The sequence below is a fragment of the Ornithorhynchus anatinus genome, chromosome 1 (genome assembly GCF_004115215.2).
Source record: "Ornithorhynchus anatinus isolate Pmale09 chromosome 1, mOrnAna1.pri.v4, whole genome shotgun sequence".
NCBI classification, from domain to species: Eukaryota; Metazoa; Chordata; class Mammalia; order Monotremata; family Ornithorhynchidae; genus Ornithorhynchus; species Ornithorhynchus anatinus.
The window spans coordinates 170495059-170515113 of NC_041728.1; the positions used below are offsets into that span (position 1 = coordinate 170495059).

Here is a 20055-nt window from a genome sequence, read left to right on the forward strand (position 1 = left end):
CGAAAGGTATCTCAAGGACCCTATTATTCTGATTATTGTTGTTGTTTTTATTAATAACGACAAAGAGGTTCTAAACGTGTGGGGTTTGAAGACGATGCCAACGATCAGGAGGAGATCGGCGTCATGTTGGCGAGGGTGGCTGGAAACAATGCTTTTAAATCTTCTATATTTTCTGAACCAGCCAGTCCTGTCATCTTAAAATGTAGGGATTTTGAAAGGCCGCCATGGCTAGTGACGTCTAGAAGAGTCAGGTCAGGAAGGATCCTGGCCCGGATCTAGTTGGGCCTGGGGAGCAGTGAGCCTAGTGGATAGAACACGGACCTGGGAGGCAGAGGGTCCGGGTTCTAATCCCAACTCTGCCACTTGCCTGTTGTGAGACCTTGGGCAAATCACCTCACCTGACTGCGCCTCGGTTTCCTCATCGCTAAAGTGGAGGTTCAATACCCCTTCTCCCTTGTGCTTAAACTGTGAACCCTGTGGGTAACTAGGACTCGGTCCCATCTGCTTTTCTCGAATCCATCCCAGTACTTAGTACGGGGCTTGGCACATAGAAAGCGCTTAACAGATACCACGGTGATTATTATCATCACTGCTGTTATTGTCATTATTATTAGAAGCAGCGTGGTTTTGTGAGTTCTAATCCCGGCTCTGCCACCTGTCAGCTTTGTGACTTTGGGAAAGTCACTTATCTTCTCTGTCCCCCAGTTACCTCATTTGTAAAATGGGGAATACACGTAGGACAACCTGATTACCTTGTAAATGCCCCAGTGATTAGAACAGTGCTAGGCACATGGTAAGCGCATAACAAATGCCATATCATTATTATTATCGTAGTTTCCTCGTTCAGCTTTCTTGCTTTCCTTTTTGAGGCCGATCCAAACGGAGGAATCTTTGAAATCCCAGGGCATCTCCTCAGGATGTTGCGGGAAAAAAACTTGTGTATGTCTGAGCAGTCCCTGACCCTTGTGAGGCTCACAGTCTCAATCCCCATTTTCCAGCTGAGGTAACTGAAGCCCAGAGAAGTGAAGTGACTCACCCAGAGTCATTCGTTCATTCAGTCGTATTTACTGAGCGCTTACTGTGTGCTGAGCACTGTGCTAAGCGCTTAGGAGAGTGCAATATAACAATAAACAGACATATTCCCTGCCCACAACGAGCTCACAGTCTAGAGGGCCTGACATATGTTGAGCCATTTACAAGACCACAGTCCCTCTTGGCCTTTTCAAATAAGACTGACTGACAGAGAATTGGGGAAATAGCATGGCCTCGTGGCTAGAGCATGGGTGACTGAGGACCTGGGCTCCAAACTCAACTCTGCCACTTGTCTGCTGTGTCACCCTGGGCAACTCACTTACCTCTCTGTGCCTCAGTTTCCTCATCTGTTGTAAACAAGGGATTCAGTGCCTGGCCTCCCTCTTGCTTAGACTGTGAGCCCCATGTGGGACCGGGACTGTGTCCAACCCGACAAGCTTGTACCTCCCCCCCTACTAAATACAGTGCCTGGCATACAGTAAATGCTTAGAGAAGCAGCGTGGATCAGTGGAAAGAGCACGGGCTTAGGAGTCAGACGTCATGGGTTCTAATCCCGGCTCCGCCACCTGTCACCTGTGTGGCTTAGGGAAAGTCACTTAACTTCTCGGTGCCTCAGTTACCTCATCTGTAAAATGGGGATTAAGACTTCGAGCCCCACGTGGGACAACCTGATTACCCTATATCTACCCCAGCGCTTAGAACAGTGCTCGGCACATAGTAAGCGCTTAACAAATGCCGTTCATCATCATCATCATCTGTAAAATGGAGATTAAGACTATGAGCCCCTCCTGGGACAACCTGATTACCCTATATCTACCCCAGCGCATAGAACAGTGCTCGGCACATACTAAGCGCTTAACAAATGCCGACATTATCATTATTAACAAGCTTGACAGAATCCGTGTCCCACTTGGGGCTCACAGTCTTAATCCCCATTTTCCAGATGAGGTAACTGAGGTCCAGAGAAGTGAAGTGATTTGTCCAACGTCCAGCAGACAGGTGGCAGAGTCGGGATAGGAACCCTGACTTCTGAACTCCCAGGCCCGGGCTCTATCCTCCGTGCCGTGCGCCTTCTCGATAGCGTGAAGGTCGAGCGGACAGGGGTCGGAGTGACGGACAGAAGGTTTGGGCTGGTCCGGAGCAGGAAGAGCAGGCCGTCACCTGGAGAGAGGGCCCTGATCCCTCAGCTGCACATGACCGAAAACGAAACCCTGGCTCACCCCTCCTCTCCCACTCCCCCCATCCCCCCATCCCCCATCTAGGGCCTGAAGACCGATCCTCCATCCTTTGGCCTCTCTTCGCCCTCCTCTGCAACGTAAGAAAAGTCCTAAGTTGTGGGAGAAGGCGAGCGATTGATGCAAGGATTGATCAAACAGCGGTAGTTATTCAGTCAGTCAGCCAGTTATATTTCTTGAGGGCTCATTGCACAGAGCGCTGTACTAAGCATGTGGGAGAGTACAATACAGCAATATCACAGACACGTTCCCTTCAGTTGGTAGTCTTGGTGGTATTTGTTAAGCGCCTACTATGTGCCAAGCACTGTTCTAAACACTGGGGTAGATGCAAGGTAATCAGGTTGTCCCACTTGGGGCTCACAGTCTTAACTGAGGCACAGAGAAGTTAAGTGACTTGTCCAGAGTCACACAGCCGACAAGCGGCAGAGTCGGGATTAGGACCCATGACCTCTGACTCCCGAGCCCGGGCTCTTTACACTAAGCCAAGCTGCTTGAGCGTTTCCTGTGCTGAAGCAGAGGGAAGCAGCGTGGCTCAGTGGAAAGAGCACGGGCTGGGAGTCAGAGGTCATGGGTTCGAATCCCGGCTCTGCCACTTGTCAGCTGTGTGACTGTGGGCCGGTCATTTAACTTCTCTCTGCCTCAGTTCCCTCATCTGAAAATGGGGATGAAGACTGTGTGTCTCACGTGGGACAACCTGATTACCCTGTATCTACCCCAGTGCTTAGAACAGTGCTCTGCACATAGTAAGCGCTTAACAAATACCAACATTATTATTCTCTCTCGGACCGCACTCTCCCAACTGCTTAGTACTGTTCTCTAAACTGGGAGTTCTCTGTGGGCTGGAAATGTGTCAGACAACTCTGTCATACTGTGTTCTCCTTAGTCCAGTGCTCTGCCCACAGTAAGCGCTCAATCAATGCCTTGGATTGCGCACAGTAAGTGCTCAGTAAATGCTACTGATTGATTTTTAACTTCTGTGGTCGAAAAGGAGTCACACGGCCAGAGATTTTGTCTTAGGTCCGGCTGGTGGAAATGCAAGGATGCACAAACACGCACGGTTCCTCTCCTCTTTCTCCAGTCAGATCTTAGTGTTTGGTTACAGGGTCGGGTAACATGACCGATCCACCCTGGTCTATAGTCTGTTGTGGACCAGGTAAAATGGATCTTCACACAATTTTATTGCTCCAGTGTCACCTTCCAAAGTGGTGGCAGTCGAATGGAATATTTTTTAACGGCTGAAAACTTCTGCTTCAGTTTAAATGCCAAGGTGGAAGCAGGACCACAATAGAAAATAAATGTCAAGGCAAACCAAGGACTTTTTTTTTTAAACCACAAGACTGTCATCCCACCAGAACAATTAATTTTAGCAGAATTACTGGAGTGGCAAATAATGTTGCTATATTTAAGTTAAACTGAATGGGAGAGAAAGGCCATTCTAAAATGAGTGCAGTTTTGAAAAGTTTCATTTTCTAGTCTCGTAGTGTGTTCCCAGAGATGGGGCCACAGGTCATTCAGGGAAATGGGAATTTTGAGAGTGCTACAGTCTGCACTTTGCGAAGACTAATTTGTTTTGCTGGTGATTCGTCAATAATTTTCTTTTGTTCATTCATTTCTGAGGTGGTATGTTTGGGAAATTCAATATAAATAAAGATCATATCAATGTTTAAGCTTATTTTAGTTACTGTTTTTATTTTTTTAAAACAGGTTGAATGTCATCTTCACAAAATTTGATGAAGTTCAAAAATCTGGAATGATGATCCAGGGTTCAGGAGGTGTGTAAAGATCTCTCTTTCTGTCTCTCTCCCTCTGTCTCTGATTCCCTCTTGCTCTTACTTGCTGCTATTGATCAAAACCTAATTTGACAGAAGTTATCAATACTTCATCAGCCAGATGATTGCTTTGTTTCTGACAGATGAATCGACTTTTAGCTTTTTAAATTATCTACTCGTTTTAATGTCTATCTCCCCCTCTAGACTGGAAACTTGTTATGGGCAGAGATTGTGTCTGCTAATTCTGTTGTGTTGTACTTGTACTCTCCCAAGCGCTTAGTACAGTGCTCTGCACTTAGTAAGCATTCAATAAATGCCATTAATTGATTGACTGATAAGAAGTTTGAAAATTTAACTTCAGAGTGAGTTGCAAATAATGGCATACCGTGCCTTTTTATATAACAGAAGTGATTAAGTAGGTGCATCGCTTTTCATAGTGACCGTTTTGCTCGGGATAATTATGTATGGTTTTTGAGGTAATTTCTTGTTTTCCGTGCTTCCATTAAGGTAAACGTTGGGTTAGGTTAAGATTTAAAAGTCTGTGGTATTGAAGAGAGGATAGAGCTGTATTATAAAAGAAAACTTGGGAGATTCTGATTGTAAAAAGAGTAGACCGTAAGCTCATTGCGGGCAGGGAAAGTGTATCTCAAGTCTTATGTTGTACTCTCCCAAGAGTTTGGTACAGTGCTCTGCACAAAAGGAGCATTCAATCAATAAATACAATTGATTGATTGAGTTCTAGATTGTAAAGAAGTAGAAGAAAGAAAATGTATTTAAAGATGATAAATGTATTACTTGTAAAGGATAGGTAGTCTGTACTCATTCGTTCAACTGTGTATATTTTCATTACCCTATTTATTTTGTTAATGAGTTGTACATCACCTTGATTCTATTTATTTGCTATTGTTTTAGTGAGATGTTCATACCCTTGATTCTGTTTATTGCTATTGTTCTTGTCTGTCCGTCTCCCCCAATTAGACTGTAAATCCGTCAAAGGGCAGGGACTGTCTCTATCTGTTACCGATTTGTGCATTCCAAGCGCTTAATACAGTGCCTTGCACAAAGTAAGAGCTCAGTAAATACTACTGAATGAATGAATGAATGAATGAATGAATGGATCCCGGGGATGAAAAACTAAAGGGGAAATGAAATGCATTTTTATGATTATTAATGACGTTCGTTAAATGTGTACAATGTGTTAAGCAGCTTGGTAACTGTTGAATGATTCGCTGAAAGTCACTTAAAACCCAGCCAGCAAGAAGTTCCCAGTGTAAATGGCAGAGGGCAGACCCACGGGGCAATGGGAATGGAATCGGCAAACCAAGAAAACGGGTTAAAGTTTGACAAATCAAAATTCCCAGGAGTTAGAGCTAACTAGGGAGCAGTCATCGGGCTGTGCCTGTGTTTGTGTGATAAACTGCCATAATTTCCCCAATATGGTGGTGGTGGTGGCTTCTGGCTACCCTTGCTTTTCATGCGGGAGTTGGTGACGGGGTCGGGGAGGAGATTTTGGCTCCTGGTAGTGTTGTGGGCATAGATCGGGATGGCGGCTGGGTCTGCTTGAGCCCTCACTGGGTACAGAGCACTGTATTCTATACAACAGAGTTGGTAGTCACACGTCCTGCCCTCAACGAGCTTACAGTCTCGAGGGGGACCAGACGCTAATAGAAATAAAGTGTGGATCAATCCGTCGTATTTATTGAGTACTTGCTACGTGCAGAGCATTGTACTAAGCTCTTGGGAGAGTACAATCCAACCGAATTAGCAGATACGTTCCCTGCCATAAGGAGTTTACATGGTGTAGTGGATAGAGCACGGGCCTGGGAGTCAGCAAGGCATGGGTTCTAATCCCGGCTTTGTCACGTATCTGCCGTGTGGCCTTGGGCAAGTCACTTCATTTCTCTGGGCTTCAGTTTCCTCATCTCTAAAACGGGGATTAAGACTGTGAGCCCTATGTCTGACGGGGACTGTGTCCAACCCAATTTACTCGTATCCACCCCGGCGCGTAGTACAGTGCCTGGCATCTGGTAAGCGCTAAACAAATGCCATAATTATTGTTGTTATTATTAGAAGGGGTGGGTGGATGTGAACGTAAGTGCTGTGGGGCTGAGGGTGGGATAATTACCAAGCGCCCAAAGGATCTGAATCCAAGTGCATTAGATGACAAAGAAGGGAGAGGGAGTCCCCTCCCTCACCCCTGATAATTATGGTATTTGTTATGTGCCCTCTGTGTTCCCAAAAGTGTGCTAAAGCACAGGGGTAGATATAGTGCAGTCAAATCCATGGCGAAGTGGATAGAGTACAGACCTGGGAGTCAGAGGTCACCAGTTCTAATCCTGGCTGTGCCACTTGTCTACTGCGTGGCCTTGGGCAACTCACTTCACTTCTCTGGGACTCTCTATCTCCTCTATAAAAGGGCATCGAAACTGTCAGCCGCAGTTGGGACAGGGACTGTGTCCAAACCGATTTGCTTGAATCCACCCCAGCACTTAATACAGCGTCTGGCATACAGTAAGTGCTTAACAATTACATTTTCAGTGCTTAGAACAGTGCTCGGCACATAGTAAGTGCTTAACAAATACCATTATTATTACTATTATCATCAGACACAGCCCCTGTCCCATATGGAGTTCACAATCTAAGGGCAAGGAAGAACAGGTGACCAATCCCCATTTTATAGATACGGATGCTGAGGTACCGGGAATCAGAGTGACTTTTTTTTTCTGTATGATGTTTGTTAAACGCTTACAGTGTGCCAGACACTGTACTGAGCCTTGGGGTAGATACAAGTTAATCACCTTGGACAGAGTCCATGTTCCACATGGGGCTCACAGTCTTAATCCCCATTTCACAGATGAGGGAACTGAAGCTCAGAGAAGTGAAGCGACTTGCCTGTTGTCACACAGCAGACATGTGGCAGAGCCGGGATTAGAAGCCGGGTCCTTCTGACTCCCAGGCTTGGGCTCTCTCCACTAGGCCATGCTGCTTCCCAAGAGCAAGACTTGCCCAAGAACACAGAGCAGGCAAGCGGCAGAGCAGGAAGTAGTGTGGCCATTCCCTAGGCCGCCGTGCTGCACCTTCCGAAGACTCTGGGACCCCGCTGGGGTGGGAAGTCGCGGCCAGGGAGCGTTTAGCCTGCTCTCTGCCCCCGTGTGGGAAGAGGCTCGGCTCCCTGCCCTGTCGGGTGGGAGGAGACCGGGGCCGGCCGGTCGTTTCTAAAGAGAAACGGGGACAGAGGACCTAGGGAGAGTTGGGAATCCTTTTAGGAGGCAAACCTAACTAAGGCGTGTGTCTTTCCAAGACCTGTCCCTCAATAGTCATCCCCTGCCAAATGGAAGTAGAGGTAAATGTCCCCAAATGAATCCAAAGGAAATCAGTTGCAATTAGAATGAGGTACAGAGTACAAAAAGTCAGAGGACCTGGGTTCGACTGTTGGCCGTCTGCCTGCGGCGTGACCTTGGGCAAGTCACATAACTTCTCCGGGCCTCAGTTTCTCTAACTGTAAAATAGGGATTCAGCACCTGTTCTCCCTTCCCCTTAGACTTTGAATGCCATGTGGGGCTGGGGGCTAAGTCTGACCTGATTATCTGATATCTACCCCTGCCCTTAATAAATGCTTGGCACATAGTAAACTCTAAACATAGTCCACAATTATTATTAAGAAGTAAATACTTTATACTTTAATGATAAAAGTAATAAGTGGGCAAGGAATATGTCTGTTGTTGTATTGTACTCTCCCAAATGCTTAGCGCAGTGCTTTGCACACGGTAAGTGCTCGATAAATACGATTTATGTATTTATTTAGAGAAACAGCGTGGCCTACTGGATAGAGCACGGGCTTTCGCGTCAGAAAGACCACGGTGTAGTGGCTAGAGCATGGGCCTGGGAGTCAGAGGGTCATGGATTCTAATCCAGATCTGCAACTTGTCTGCTGTGTGACCTTGAGCAAGTCGCTTCACTTCTCTCGGCCTCAGTTACTTCATCTGTAACATGGGAAATAAGACTGTGAGCCCTATGCCGGACAGGGCTGTATCCGCCCAAGCACTTAGTACGGGGCCTGGCACGTAGTACAGGGTATCCTATGCTTATATCCGCCCAAGGACTTAGTACAGGGCCTGGCACATAATAAGCGCTTAGCAAATACCATAATTATTACTGTTAATCTCAGTTCCACCACTTGTCTACTGGGTGATCTTGGGCAAGTCACTTCACTTCTCTGTGTCTCAGTTACCTCATTCTGTCTAATGGGGATTTAGACTGCGAGCCCCATGCGGGACAGGAACTGTACTCAATCTGGCAAATTTGTACCTACCCCAGTGCTTAGTACAGTGCCTGGAACATAGTGCTTAAATATCACAATTATTATTATTATGATGAAGGAAGGAAGGAAGGACGGAAGGAAGGAAGGAAGGAAGGAAGGAAGGAAGGAAGGAAGGAAGGAAGGTAGGAAGGAAGGAAGGTCGGAATGAAGTCAGGAAGGAAGGAATGAAGGTAGGAAGGAAGGAAGGAAGGTAGGTAGGTAGGTAGGTAGGTGTCAAAGAGAAACAAATGATGATTTGGAGAAACGTATCAAAAAGGTTTCAGTGACCTGAAATGGAAGTACAATTAGAGCTGCCATCTAGGCTGTGGACTATTGTTTTGTAAGCTCCTTGTGGGCAGAGATCAACTCGGTTGGGTTGTACTCTCCCAAAGGCTTAGTACAATACTGTGCACACAGTAAGCACTCAAAAAATAATAATAATAATTGTGGTACTTGTTAAGCATTTACCATGTACCAAGCTCTGTATTAAGTGCTATTGTTCTTGTCTGTCCGTCTCTCCCGATTAGACCGTAAGCCCGTCAAAAGGCAGGGGCTGTCTCTATCTGTTACCGATTTGTACATTCCAAGAGCTTAGTACAGTGCTCTGCAATAAATGCTATTGAATGAATGAATGAAGTGCGAAGATAGATGCAAGATAATTAGGTCAGATATGGTTCCCGTCCCACATAGGATTCACAGTCTTCATCCCCATTTTATAGATGAGGGAACTGAAACACAGAGAAGTGAAGTGACTTGCCCAAGCTCACACAACAGACGAGTTGTGGAGCTGGTATTCGAACCCAGGACTTCTGACTCCCAAGCCTGTGCTCTTTCCACTAGGCCATGCTGCTTCTTACCGTAATTGATTGATTTCTATGGTTCCACTATCCTTTTGGATCCTCAGTTGCTTTCCTAAATTCTTGGCTCAAGACGTTGCCGGAGGTGGTCTCTGAAGACCACCTAATAAAACTCAAATCAGTGGTATTTATTGAGCCCTTACTGTGTGCAGAGGACAGTACTGAGCGCCTGGGAGAGGGCAATATAACAGGGTTGGTAGACATGTTAGGGCAGGTCCAGAATAAGAGAGGTAGCCCCCTCTCTTATTCATCAGCCTCAGCATACCACTCATTGACCTCCCTGTCTCCTGTCTCCCCACTCCGGTCCATACTTCACTCTGCTCTGAAGGTCATTTTTCTACAAAACCAGTGAATTCATGTTTCCCTACTCCTCGAGAACCTCTGCATCCAACAGAAACTCCTTTCTGTAGGTTTTAAAGCACTTAGCCACCTTGCCCCCGCCTACCTCACCCATCTCCAAGAGGCCTTCCCAGACTGAGCTCCTCTTCTCCCTCTACTCCCTCTGCCACCCCCGCTTCACCTCTCCGCAGCTAAAGCCTCTTTTTCCCCTTTTCCCTCTGCTCCTCCACCTCTCCCCTCCCTTCCCCACAGCACCGTACTCGTCCGCTCAACTGTATATATTTCCATTACCCTATTTATTTTGTTAATGAATTGTACATCGCCTCGATTCTATTTAGTCGCCATCGGTTTTTACGAGATGTTCTTCCCCTCGACTCTATTTATCGCCATCGTTCTCGTCTGTCCGTCTCCCCCGATCAGACCGTAAGCCCGTCAGACGGCAGGGACCGTCTCTATCTGTTGCCGACTTGTTCATCCCAAGTGCTTAGTACAGTGCTCTGCACATAGTAAGCGCTCAATAAATACTATTGAATGAATGAATGAATGAATCTCCTACCACAACCCCACCCGCACGCTTGTCCCCCTCTAATGCCAACCTACTCACCGTACCTCGATCCCGTCCATCCGGCCACTGATCCCTCACCCGTGTCCTGCCTCTGTCCTGAAACTCTCCTTCTTCATAATCCGACAGACGATCACTTGCCTGACTTCCAAAGCCTTATTAAGAGCCCGTCTCCTCCGGGAGCTCTTCCCTGACTAAGCCCTCATTTCCTCATCTCCCCATCCCTTTTGCATTGCCCTGGAATTTGGATTTGCATCCTTTCTTCACCCCTCCCTCAACCCCTCACGGCAAGAGCCCGGGCTTGGGAGTCAGAGGTCGTGGGTTCGAATCCCGGCTCTGCCGCCTGTCAGCTGTGTGACTTTGGGCAAGTCACTTCACTTCTCTGGGCTTTAGTTCCCTCATCTGTAAAATGGGGATGAAGACTGTGAGCCCTTCGTGGGACAACCTGATTACCTTGTATCTACCCCAGCGCTTAGAACAGTGCTTTGCACATAGTAAGCACTTAAATGCCAACGTTATTATTATTATTAATGTGTGTATGAGTAATTTATTTATATGAATGACTGTCTTCCCCTCTAGACTGGTAAACTTGTTATTGGCAGGGAATCTGTTTACCAACTCTGTTATATTGTAGCAGAGAAACAGCATGGCTTAGTGGTAAGAACATAGGTTTGTGAGCCAGAAGATGGATATGGGTTCTAATCCTGCTGTAATCCCGATTAAGACTGTGAGCCCCATGCCTGATTACCTTGCGTCTACCGCAGTGCTTAGAACAGTGCTTGACACATAGTAAGTGCTTAATGAATGCCATCATTATTATTAGTACTCTCCAAGTGCTCAGTTCAGTGCTCTGCACATAGCAAGCACTCGATAAATGATTGATCTATTTACTGAACTCCAAGTGCCATAGTAATAATAGCTGTGTTATTTGTGCTTACGCTATGCCCAGCACTGTACTAAGTGCCGGGGTAGATACAAGATAATCAGTTCCCACTTGGGGCTCACAGTCTAAGTAGAATAATAATAATAATGTTGGTATTTGTTAAGCGCTTACTATGTGCCGAGCACCGTTCTAAGCGCTGGGGGAGATACAGGGTAATCAGGTTGTCCTACGTGAGGCTCACAGTTAATGCCCATTTTACAGATGAGGGAACTGAGACACAGAGAAGTTAAGTGACTTGCCCACAGTCACACAGCTGACGAGTGGCAGAGCCGGGAGTCGAACTCATGACCTCTGACTCCGAAGCCCAGGCTCTTTTCCACTGAGCCACGCTGCTTCCCAGCGTGTAGAAGGGAGTACAGGTATTGAAACCCGTGGGCAGATAAGGGAACCGAGGCCCTGAGAAGTTAAGGGACTTGTCCAAGGTCACGCAGCAACTACGTGATGGAGTCGGGATTAGAACCCAGGTCCTCTGACTCCCACACTCCTTTCCACTAGGCCACGCTGTCTCTTACACCATCAAGTCACTTCAAAGTGTGGTGTTCTTTTCTTTTTTTTCCATGCTGCTGTGGTCTAGCTGGATGTTTAGATCTCGCAAACCAGTTGTCCCCAGCAACTTCAGGAGGTAGTGCAGCCAGATGATTCTTAGTGTCTCAGAATTTTAAGTCTTTCTGCCCCAGATCTGCCCCTCACAGATTTCAGCTTTCATTCCAGAGGGTTCGTAATCAATCAGTCCATCGATGGGATTTGTCGAGCCCTTCTTATGTGCGGAGCAATCATACTAAGCATTTGGGAGAGCACAGTCCAACAGAATTAACAGACACGTTCCTCTTCCCATCTCTCTGGCTGCTCCTTCTCAGTCTCTTTTGTGGGGGCTCCTAGTCTGCCCCCCACCCCCTAACTGTAGGAGTCACTTAAGGCTCAGTTCTGGATCTCCGTTTTTTTTCCATCCACACCCACTCCCTTGAAGATCCCCTGATTCCCAAATCTACCTCTCCATCCCTGAATTCTCTTCCTCTGCAGTCTCGCATTTTCTCCTGCGTTTAGGACATCTCTACCACTGGGGTAAATGATAGGTTCCTGAGCTCCCCCCTCATGAGCCCCAAGACGGCCTGACTTTTTTTTTTTATGGGAGTTTAAGTCCTTACTATGTGTCAAGCACTATTCTACGCACTGGAGAAGCAGCATGCCCTCACGGAAGTCCTCTGAGCTGAAAGGTGGGATGGACGGCGTGGGTTGTATAAGCGTTTGAAGGCATTCAGAGCTTTGAAAAAGTGACCTGTGAGAACTCAGCCTGCAGTTCCCAACACATTAGCTGGAAAGGAATGCCGATTTAATGAGCGGTTGCCCTGGTTGAGGGAAATGTTTATAGCCCTTCATTTGGGAGATCGAAGGCACGCCCACGCACACACAGTGGGGAGTAAACAGGGACAAGATGCAAAGGCAGGGTGGAATTAAAAGGGGATCAGGTGGGTAATACCAGGAAATATCCCTGGGAAAATGACAAAGCCCTGCCAGAAGGACTGAAAGGAAGCCAAGTGAGGGAAGGTAGTTTAAGTGTTTGGGCTGAGCCTGGTGGTTTCTCTTCTTGAAGTGGATTTTAAGACTTTGTATATCCTTCCTGCTCCTCCACCTGGAGGTGAGTCATTTTTCAAGGGAGGAAGCGTGTTCTACGACAACTAACGCGGCACTAGAAACCAAGGAAGGGGTCTGAGTTCTAGGCCTGGCTCCGCTGCTTCCCTGATGGGTGTCCCTGAACAAGTCCCTTGACCTCTTTGGGTCTCAGTTTCCTTACCTTTAAAGCGGAGATAAGGTACTTGATTTTCCTCCCTCACGCACAAGCGTTTTCTGCCGGAAGCAGAGTGGCCTAGTGGAAAGAGCCCAGTCCTGGGAATCAGAGGAGCTGGGTTCTAATCACAATCTGCCACATACTTGCTGTGTGACCTTGGCCAAGCCACTAGACTTTTCTGGACCTCGGGTCCCTCATCTGCCAAATGGGGATTTAATACCTGTTCTCCTTCCTGCTCAGGCTGTGAGGCTTATGTGGGACCTGCATCTCTTATATCTACCCCAGCACTTAGTACAGTTCTTGGCATATAGTAAGCTCTACCAGAACGATTGCAGATGGAGAGTCGGGTTTTCTGGGAGAGATGTGTCTGTGGTGTCGCTACGGGTCGGACACGACTCAACCACCTAAGACAACAAACTCGTTGTGGACAGGGAATGTGTCTGTTGTATTGTAATCTCCCAAGTGCTATTGTAATCTCCCAAGTGCTTAGTAAAGTGTTCTGCACCCATTAAGCGCTTAATAAAAACAGATGACTGACTAACTTTGCATGGGGCACAGTGAGAGCTCCTTTTCTTTCTGGTATCTTTTGGCATCGTGTGACCGTTGAACACTTTCTGTTGGAGGAATCACATCGCAACCCCATTGTCGGTTCTCTTCTCTGTTGATGAAAGTTCTGACGAACACCATCCCTTGATGAAAGAAGCAGAGAAAGAAGCAGAGAAGCAGCGGGGCCTGGTGGGTAGAGCAGCGGGTCCACGAGCCAGAAAGACATTGGGTTCTAATCCCAGCTCTGCCACTTGTGTGCTGCGTGACCTTGGACAAGTCACTTCACTTCTCTGGGCCCCAGTTACGTCATCTGGAAAATGGGGATTGAGACTGTGAGCCCCTTGTGGAACAGGGACTGTGTCCAACCTGATTTGTATGTATTCACCCCAGCGCTTAGAACAGTACTCTCCCAAGCACTTATTCCAGGGCTCTGCACCCAGTAAGGGCTCAGTATTTATCACTGATTGATTGATTGACTGATTGATAACTGTGGGAGAGGTAGTCATTAAAATAAATTGCAGATCACGGAAGCAGCAGGGCACAGAGCTATGGAAATAAGTGCTGTGGTTTGGGTGAGAAGCAGCGTGGCTCAGTGGAAAGAGCACGGGCTTTGGAGTCAGAGGTCATGGGTTCAAATCCCGGCTTGGCCACTTGTCAGCTGTGTGACTCTGGGCAAGTCACTTAACTTCTCGGGACCTCAGTTACCTCATCTGTAAAATGGGGATTAAGACTGTGAGCCCCACGTGGGACAACCTGATTCCCCTGTATCTACCCCAGCGCTTAGAACAGTGCTCGGCACATAGTAAGCGCTTAACAAATACCAACATTATTATTATTATTATTATCAAAGTGTTTAAAAGGGGAACCATTTTCCACTCCTCTTTCACACCTGATCCCCTAAACCCAGAGCCTGGCACAAAGTAAGCACTTAACAAATACCATTATTATTATTATTAATCCCAGCTCTGCCACTTGTGTGCTGAGTGACCTTGGGCAAGTCACTTCACAGTTTTCTGGGCCCCAGTTCCCTCATCTGGAAAATGGGGATTAAGACTGTGAGCCCCATGTGGGACAGGGACTGTGTCCAGCCTGATAAGCTGGTACCTTCTCCAGTGCACATAGTAAATGCTTAACAAATACCATTAAAAAATAAAAAGGAAGCATGTTGTTTTTTGATGTCTCGTGGTCCACAATGAAATGATCCTCCCGTCTGACAGGTCATTCCACTGGTGATCCTGTCTCCTATTGTGAAGCTCCTAGGGCATTAAAATGATGGTAATCGTTCAACATTCATTCAGTAGTATTTATTGAGCCCTTACTATGTGCAGAGCACTGTACTAAGCACTTGGAATGTACAATTCGGCAACAGATAGAGACAATCCCTGCCCAACAACGGGGTCACAGTCCATACGATCTACTATGTGCCAAGCATTGTGCTGAAGTAAGACTGTAAGCTCATCCTCTAGACTGTTAGCTCGTTGTAGGCAGTCAGTCAGTCAGTCGTGTTTGCTGAGCACTTTACTGTGGGCAGAGCACTGTACTAAGCACTTGGGAGAGTACGACGTAACAATAAACAGACACAGAGCGAATCTACCAACTCTGTTATCTTGCACTGTCCCAAGCATTCATTCATTCATTCATTCATTGTCCTATTACTCTCTAAACAGTAAGTGATCAGTAAACATGACTGATTGATTGTTTGAAGATAATTGGAAGTTGGGTTTAGGGGATCAGGCGTGAAAGAGGAGTGTAAAATGGTTCCCCTTTTAAACACTTCAATATTCACCCAACACACAGCACTTATTTCTATAGCTCTGCGCCCTGCTGCTTCACCGATCTGGAATTTATTTTAATGACTACCTCCCCAACAGCTATCAATCAGTCAGTCAATAAATCGGTGGTATATATTGAGCACTTACTGTGTGCAGAGCCCTGGAATAAGTGCTTGGGAGAGCACATACAACAGAGAAGCAGCATGGCCTAGTGGAGAGAGCACGGCCCTGGGAGTCAGAAAGGCCTGGGTTCTAATTCCACCCGCACCACTTGTCTGCTGGGTGACCTTAGGCAAGTCATATAACAAGCAGCAAACCACTTGATAAATACTTGGCTCAGTAGAAAGAGCATGGGCTTAGGAGTCAGAGGTCATGGGTTCTAATTCTGGGTCTGCCACTTGTCCGCTGTGTGACTTTGGGCAAGTCACTTCACTTCTCTATGCCTCAGTTACCTCATCTGGAAAATGGGGATGAAGACTGTGAGCCTCATGTAGGACAACCTGATTACTTCCTATCCCCCCAGTGCTTAGAACAGTGCTTGGCACATGGAGCTTAACAAATGCCATTATTATTATTATTATTGTTACCATGGATTGATTGGTGTTGTTTATTTTAATGCCTATCTCTTCCCCACTAGACTGAGCTTCTTGTGGGCCATATATTGCTGGGTTGTAGTAGGAGAGTAGCAAGGTGAGGTGTGAGGGGGCAAGGTGATTGACTGCTTTAAAGGAACTTCTGTTTGATGATAGGTGGCTGAGCAACCATTGGAGGTTCTTGAGGAGTGAGGAAATCTGACCATTTTTGTAGAAAAATGATCCGGCCAGCAGAGTGAAGTGTGGACTGGAGTGGGGCGAGACAGGAAACAGGGCGGTCAGCAAGGAGGCTGATAAGTTATCAAGACGGGATAGGTTACGTGCTTGGTTTAATGTGGTAATTCATTACTCATTCTCCCTCCTAATTAGACTGTAAGCCCCATGTGGGACAGGAGTGCGTCCAGCTGGGTTACCCTCTGTCTAACTCTGTCTAAATAGCGCTTAACAAAGAACGCAGTTATCATTATTATTACTATTATTTTTGTTTATTTAAAAAGTGCAACTGGATGACTTCCCCTTTTGAAGTGAGGCTATTCAGTGTTCTAAGACTACAAGTCCAGTGAGAATAAGTCTTGCTAATTGTTATCGAAGTGGACTATCATCAGAAGCTTTGCCTGAAAATGTACCAGGAAACTAGACTGTAAGCGTGTTGAGGTCAGGGAACGTGTCTACCAATTCTAATAATAATGTTGGTATTTGTTAAGCGCTTACTATGTGCCAAGCACTTTTCTAAGCACTGGGGTAGATACAAGGTAATCAGGATGTCCCTCGTGGGGCTCACAGTCGTCATCCCCATTTTACAGATGAGGGAACTGAGCAGGGATTAGAACCCAGACCTCTGACTCTCAAGCCCGGGCTCTTTCCACAAAGCCACTGCTGCTTCTCAATTCTGTAATGCCAATTCTGTTACATTATATTCTCCCAAGCACTCAGTACAGGGCTCTGCACACGGTAAGCCCTGAATAAATATCGATTGGTTGATTGATTGTTGGGAATGTGAGCTAACATTAGCCCCCAGTTAGTGTCTAAATGGGACTCTGTAGTTTCCGTCTTCTGGAGTTTGGAGATTTTTGGGTTGTGGTGCAAGCTCTTTTGTCAGAATGGGACATAAAAGGAACCAAAACCTTAGACCTTCATCTCAGAGTGATGTCATTTTTCAAGATCGGTGTCTCGTCATGTTGTAGGGATCTTCTGATTAGCCTCTTTCAAACATCTGACCCCCTTGCTGTTATACAGAATATCTTGTGTGCACGACTCGTGGAATAATACAGTACTAGAGAGTTTGGACTTGTGTTACGGAGCATTTCTTTTTCGCTAAAAGGCGACCGTAGTAACCATTGATGGTACATCCAGCCTGGATTTAGAAAACAGATTTAATTATAAATTAAATTAAAATTTCAAAATATTATTGATTAGGAGCTGTCGTCCATCAAACCAAAGGGAAGCTTTATTTCTTAGATCGTTTTTGAGAACAGTTTTGTTTATTTTAATCGCTTAATCGAATTGATATTACAAGTAAGGGACTAAGTGGAATCTGTTTTCTTCGATGAATTTCTTGGCAGATATTTTACTGGAGGTTTTCTGCTCTCTAGTGTGCATTGAAGCTAAGGAGAGATGCAGTCCATAGAGATGAGAGAAATCTTCCCATAAAACGGTCCCTTTTCTGAATTGCAAATTTCAATTGCGTATCTTTCAAATTTTGAAATCTATGTAGTCACTTCTAAAATTGTTTTGGATAGATACTAGTGAGATTTCATTACTCAATAAAAAAGGATTCAGAGCTGGGATAATTTGTTTTTATCATTTTGGGGTTTTTTTTGGACTGTTTGGAAGAGAATAATGTCTTAAAGTTATTTCCCTTGAAACTAGTCCTAGACTAGGTGACTTTTCTAAAATGATTAAAGTTAAGGTATATAGGAAGATGGACATCAAAAATTTTCATTTTGTAAATTTTGTGTATATTGCTTAACATTATTGTAACACACTGTACAATTGGTATATTTGGTTTCTTGATCACATTGCTTTTTGGTGTTTTTTTTAAGTGTAGTAAGATAACGGTGAAAGGGGGGATGGATAGTAATTTGAAGTGGATTGCTTGTTTATAATAGAGGATTTCAACCTTGTAGAAATCTTGCTTGTTGCTAGGTTACCAGGAGGCCTTTCATTCTCGAGCGACAGGAAAATCGGAACCCAAATGAATCTTGTTTTCTAGATGTTGCTTCCTTTTTTTTCTTCATTTTTCTTTTTCTATATAATTAGCAAAACCCTTGAAGCAAAAATTACTGTTTTTTCCTCTTCTGGCTTTCAGAGAATAAATTATTTGTGTAACTTGCTTCCCTAATTATGCAGATGTGTCGGTGCCTGTGGGAGAAATGGATTTTCAGCACGAAAGAGCCCATAATTGCAGGACTAGTCAGTCGACTTCTTTGTATACAATCTCTTGATGATCTTTAATTGGATGCAATATGGAGGGAGGCCCTGGAAAATAAATCTAGATTTAATTTGGTCAAAAAAGACTCACATTTTTGAATTTCTAAAGCAAAAATGTACTTTCATGTCTAAATAATTAAAATGTTTGGATTCCTAGCTTCATTGCCGATTAAATATGTAATAAGAAACAGAAAATCCTAGACAGAATTGTAAGACTGCCGTCTGTATTTGTTATCCACACTGTAAACCGGGGAGTGCAATAGAAACTCTATGGGTGATAGTGGTAATTCAAGTAAATGAATACAGAGGATTCTGGCTCATATTTCCCAATAAAAATAATACTTTTTTACCATTTAAACAATTTTTGAGTAGCATACTTTTATTAAAATGATGGAGTCGTAAAATAGCTCTAACTGTTCCCAATGACGGATGGCCATAAAATCCGGGTACCCCTGCCGGAAGATAAGGAAAAATGTTTAGCTCAAGAAGCAGCACGGCCTACTGGAAAGAGTGCGGGCTTGGGAGACCGAAGACCTGGGTTCTAATCACGGCTCCGCCACTTGTCTGCGGACAGGCGTGACCTCGGGCAAGTCACTTCTCTGCGCCTCAGTTACCTCATCTGTAAAGCGGAGATTCCAATACCCATCCCCTTTTCCCCTTTGATTGCGATCCCCATGTCGGACGGGGACTGTGTCCGACCTGATTGTCCTGTATCTACCCCAACGCTTGGTACAGTGCTGGCACATAGTACGCCCTTAATAAATACCACTCTCGTCATCATCATCATCGTAAGCGTTTAACAAGGATCTTAAAAAGGCAGGGGGTGGTGGTGGTGTGATTTTAAGGCAAGTTATTTTTTCTATTTTTGTTTAGCAAACTTGTTTCGTAGCCAAGTGTCAGCCTTGAGCTTTAACATCCTGGGAGACGTGCTGCCTCAATTCACTGCCGCTACACTGCAGAATTTCAGCAGGTCCTCCCCGCTAGGTGACAAGCCCCTTCAAAATAGGAGAGGGAAGAAATGAATCTCGTTCCAGTTCTGGAAGAGTCCAAACTCGAACTTTTCTCGCCTCGAAATGCCAGTCTCCCCCATCCTCCCGTTTAAGGTTTGTGATACGGGTGACGTTCTTCTGGGTTAGGCTGGTGGGGGAGTTGACGGGGAGAGATAGAGGCAGAAAGCAATGCAGACTCCATCCGGGAGGAATGTTCTGTTCGGGGATGAAGCGAGCTGAAGAAGATTTGCTAAGCCCGGGGCTTGCTCAGACGACTGTCGAACCGGCTCGTATTTTGGAGGAGGGAGTTGTCGGCTAGTGTCACCAGGAGGAGAGTTTTTACTGGAGCTTAAGTTCCGAGGTCTGTTCTTAACCACAGGGCTGCCTTGGTTCAGACCAGGCTTTGCCTTGGGTTCCGGAGTTCCTGCGCATCATGACGACGGGAAAAGGTAAACCTTTTTCTCTTTCCTTCCGGAAAATGAGGAAAAAGTGAATCCGGCATAGCCAGATGTTTAGCGCGGCAGCGTTTCTCTGCAATGGAGGTTTTGCCCGAAGGGATAAACACCTCTAAAAATAGTTTGGTTACTTTGCTTTTAGGAAGATAAGGCAGAAACATGCAGGGGCAGGTGATAATTAAACAGACTTGGCATTTAGGCAAAAAGGGTAGTGGGAAAATACTGCGGAGAGATCAAAATAAACAGGGCGAGAGGAGGAAAGGGAGGCTAAAAGGGGGTGACTTGGGGAGAAACGATAGGATCTGCCCCCCTCTTTCTGTTTATTTTATGTGTGGAGGAAAGGTTTTTATTCCTGGTGCATTTGTTAACTGATGTGGAATATATCTCAGTCAAGGAAAGTTGGTCATTAACATAAATGTATCAGATGTTTACAAGACTTTTGTTCAT

General features: G+C 45.6%; 1 protein-coding gene across 23 annotated transcripts in view; it reads left to right on the forward strand.

The window, feature by feature from the left end:
- The window catches only part of CLASP1 (cytoplasmic linker associated protein 1), a 316975-nt gene that overhangs the window by 90744 nt on the left and 206176 nt on the right, over positions 1-20055 (forward strand). For 22 of the 23 annotated variants that reach the window (XM_029070008.2, XM_029070425.2, XM_029070041.2 and 19 more), the window contains exon 7: positions 3972-4039. In XM_029070008.2, coding sequence (XP_028925841.1) covers positions 3972-4039 — 68 coding nt within the window. Of the gene's footprint in view, positions 1-3971; positions 4040-19227; positions 19603-20055 lie in introns of those variants that run through there. The other variant, XM_029071301.2, reaches the window with a different exon arrangement.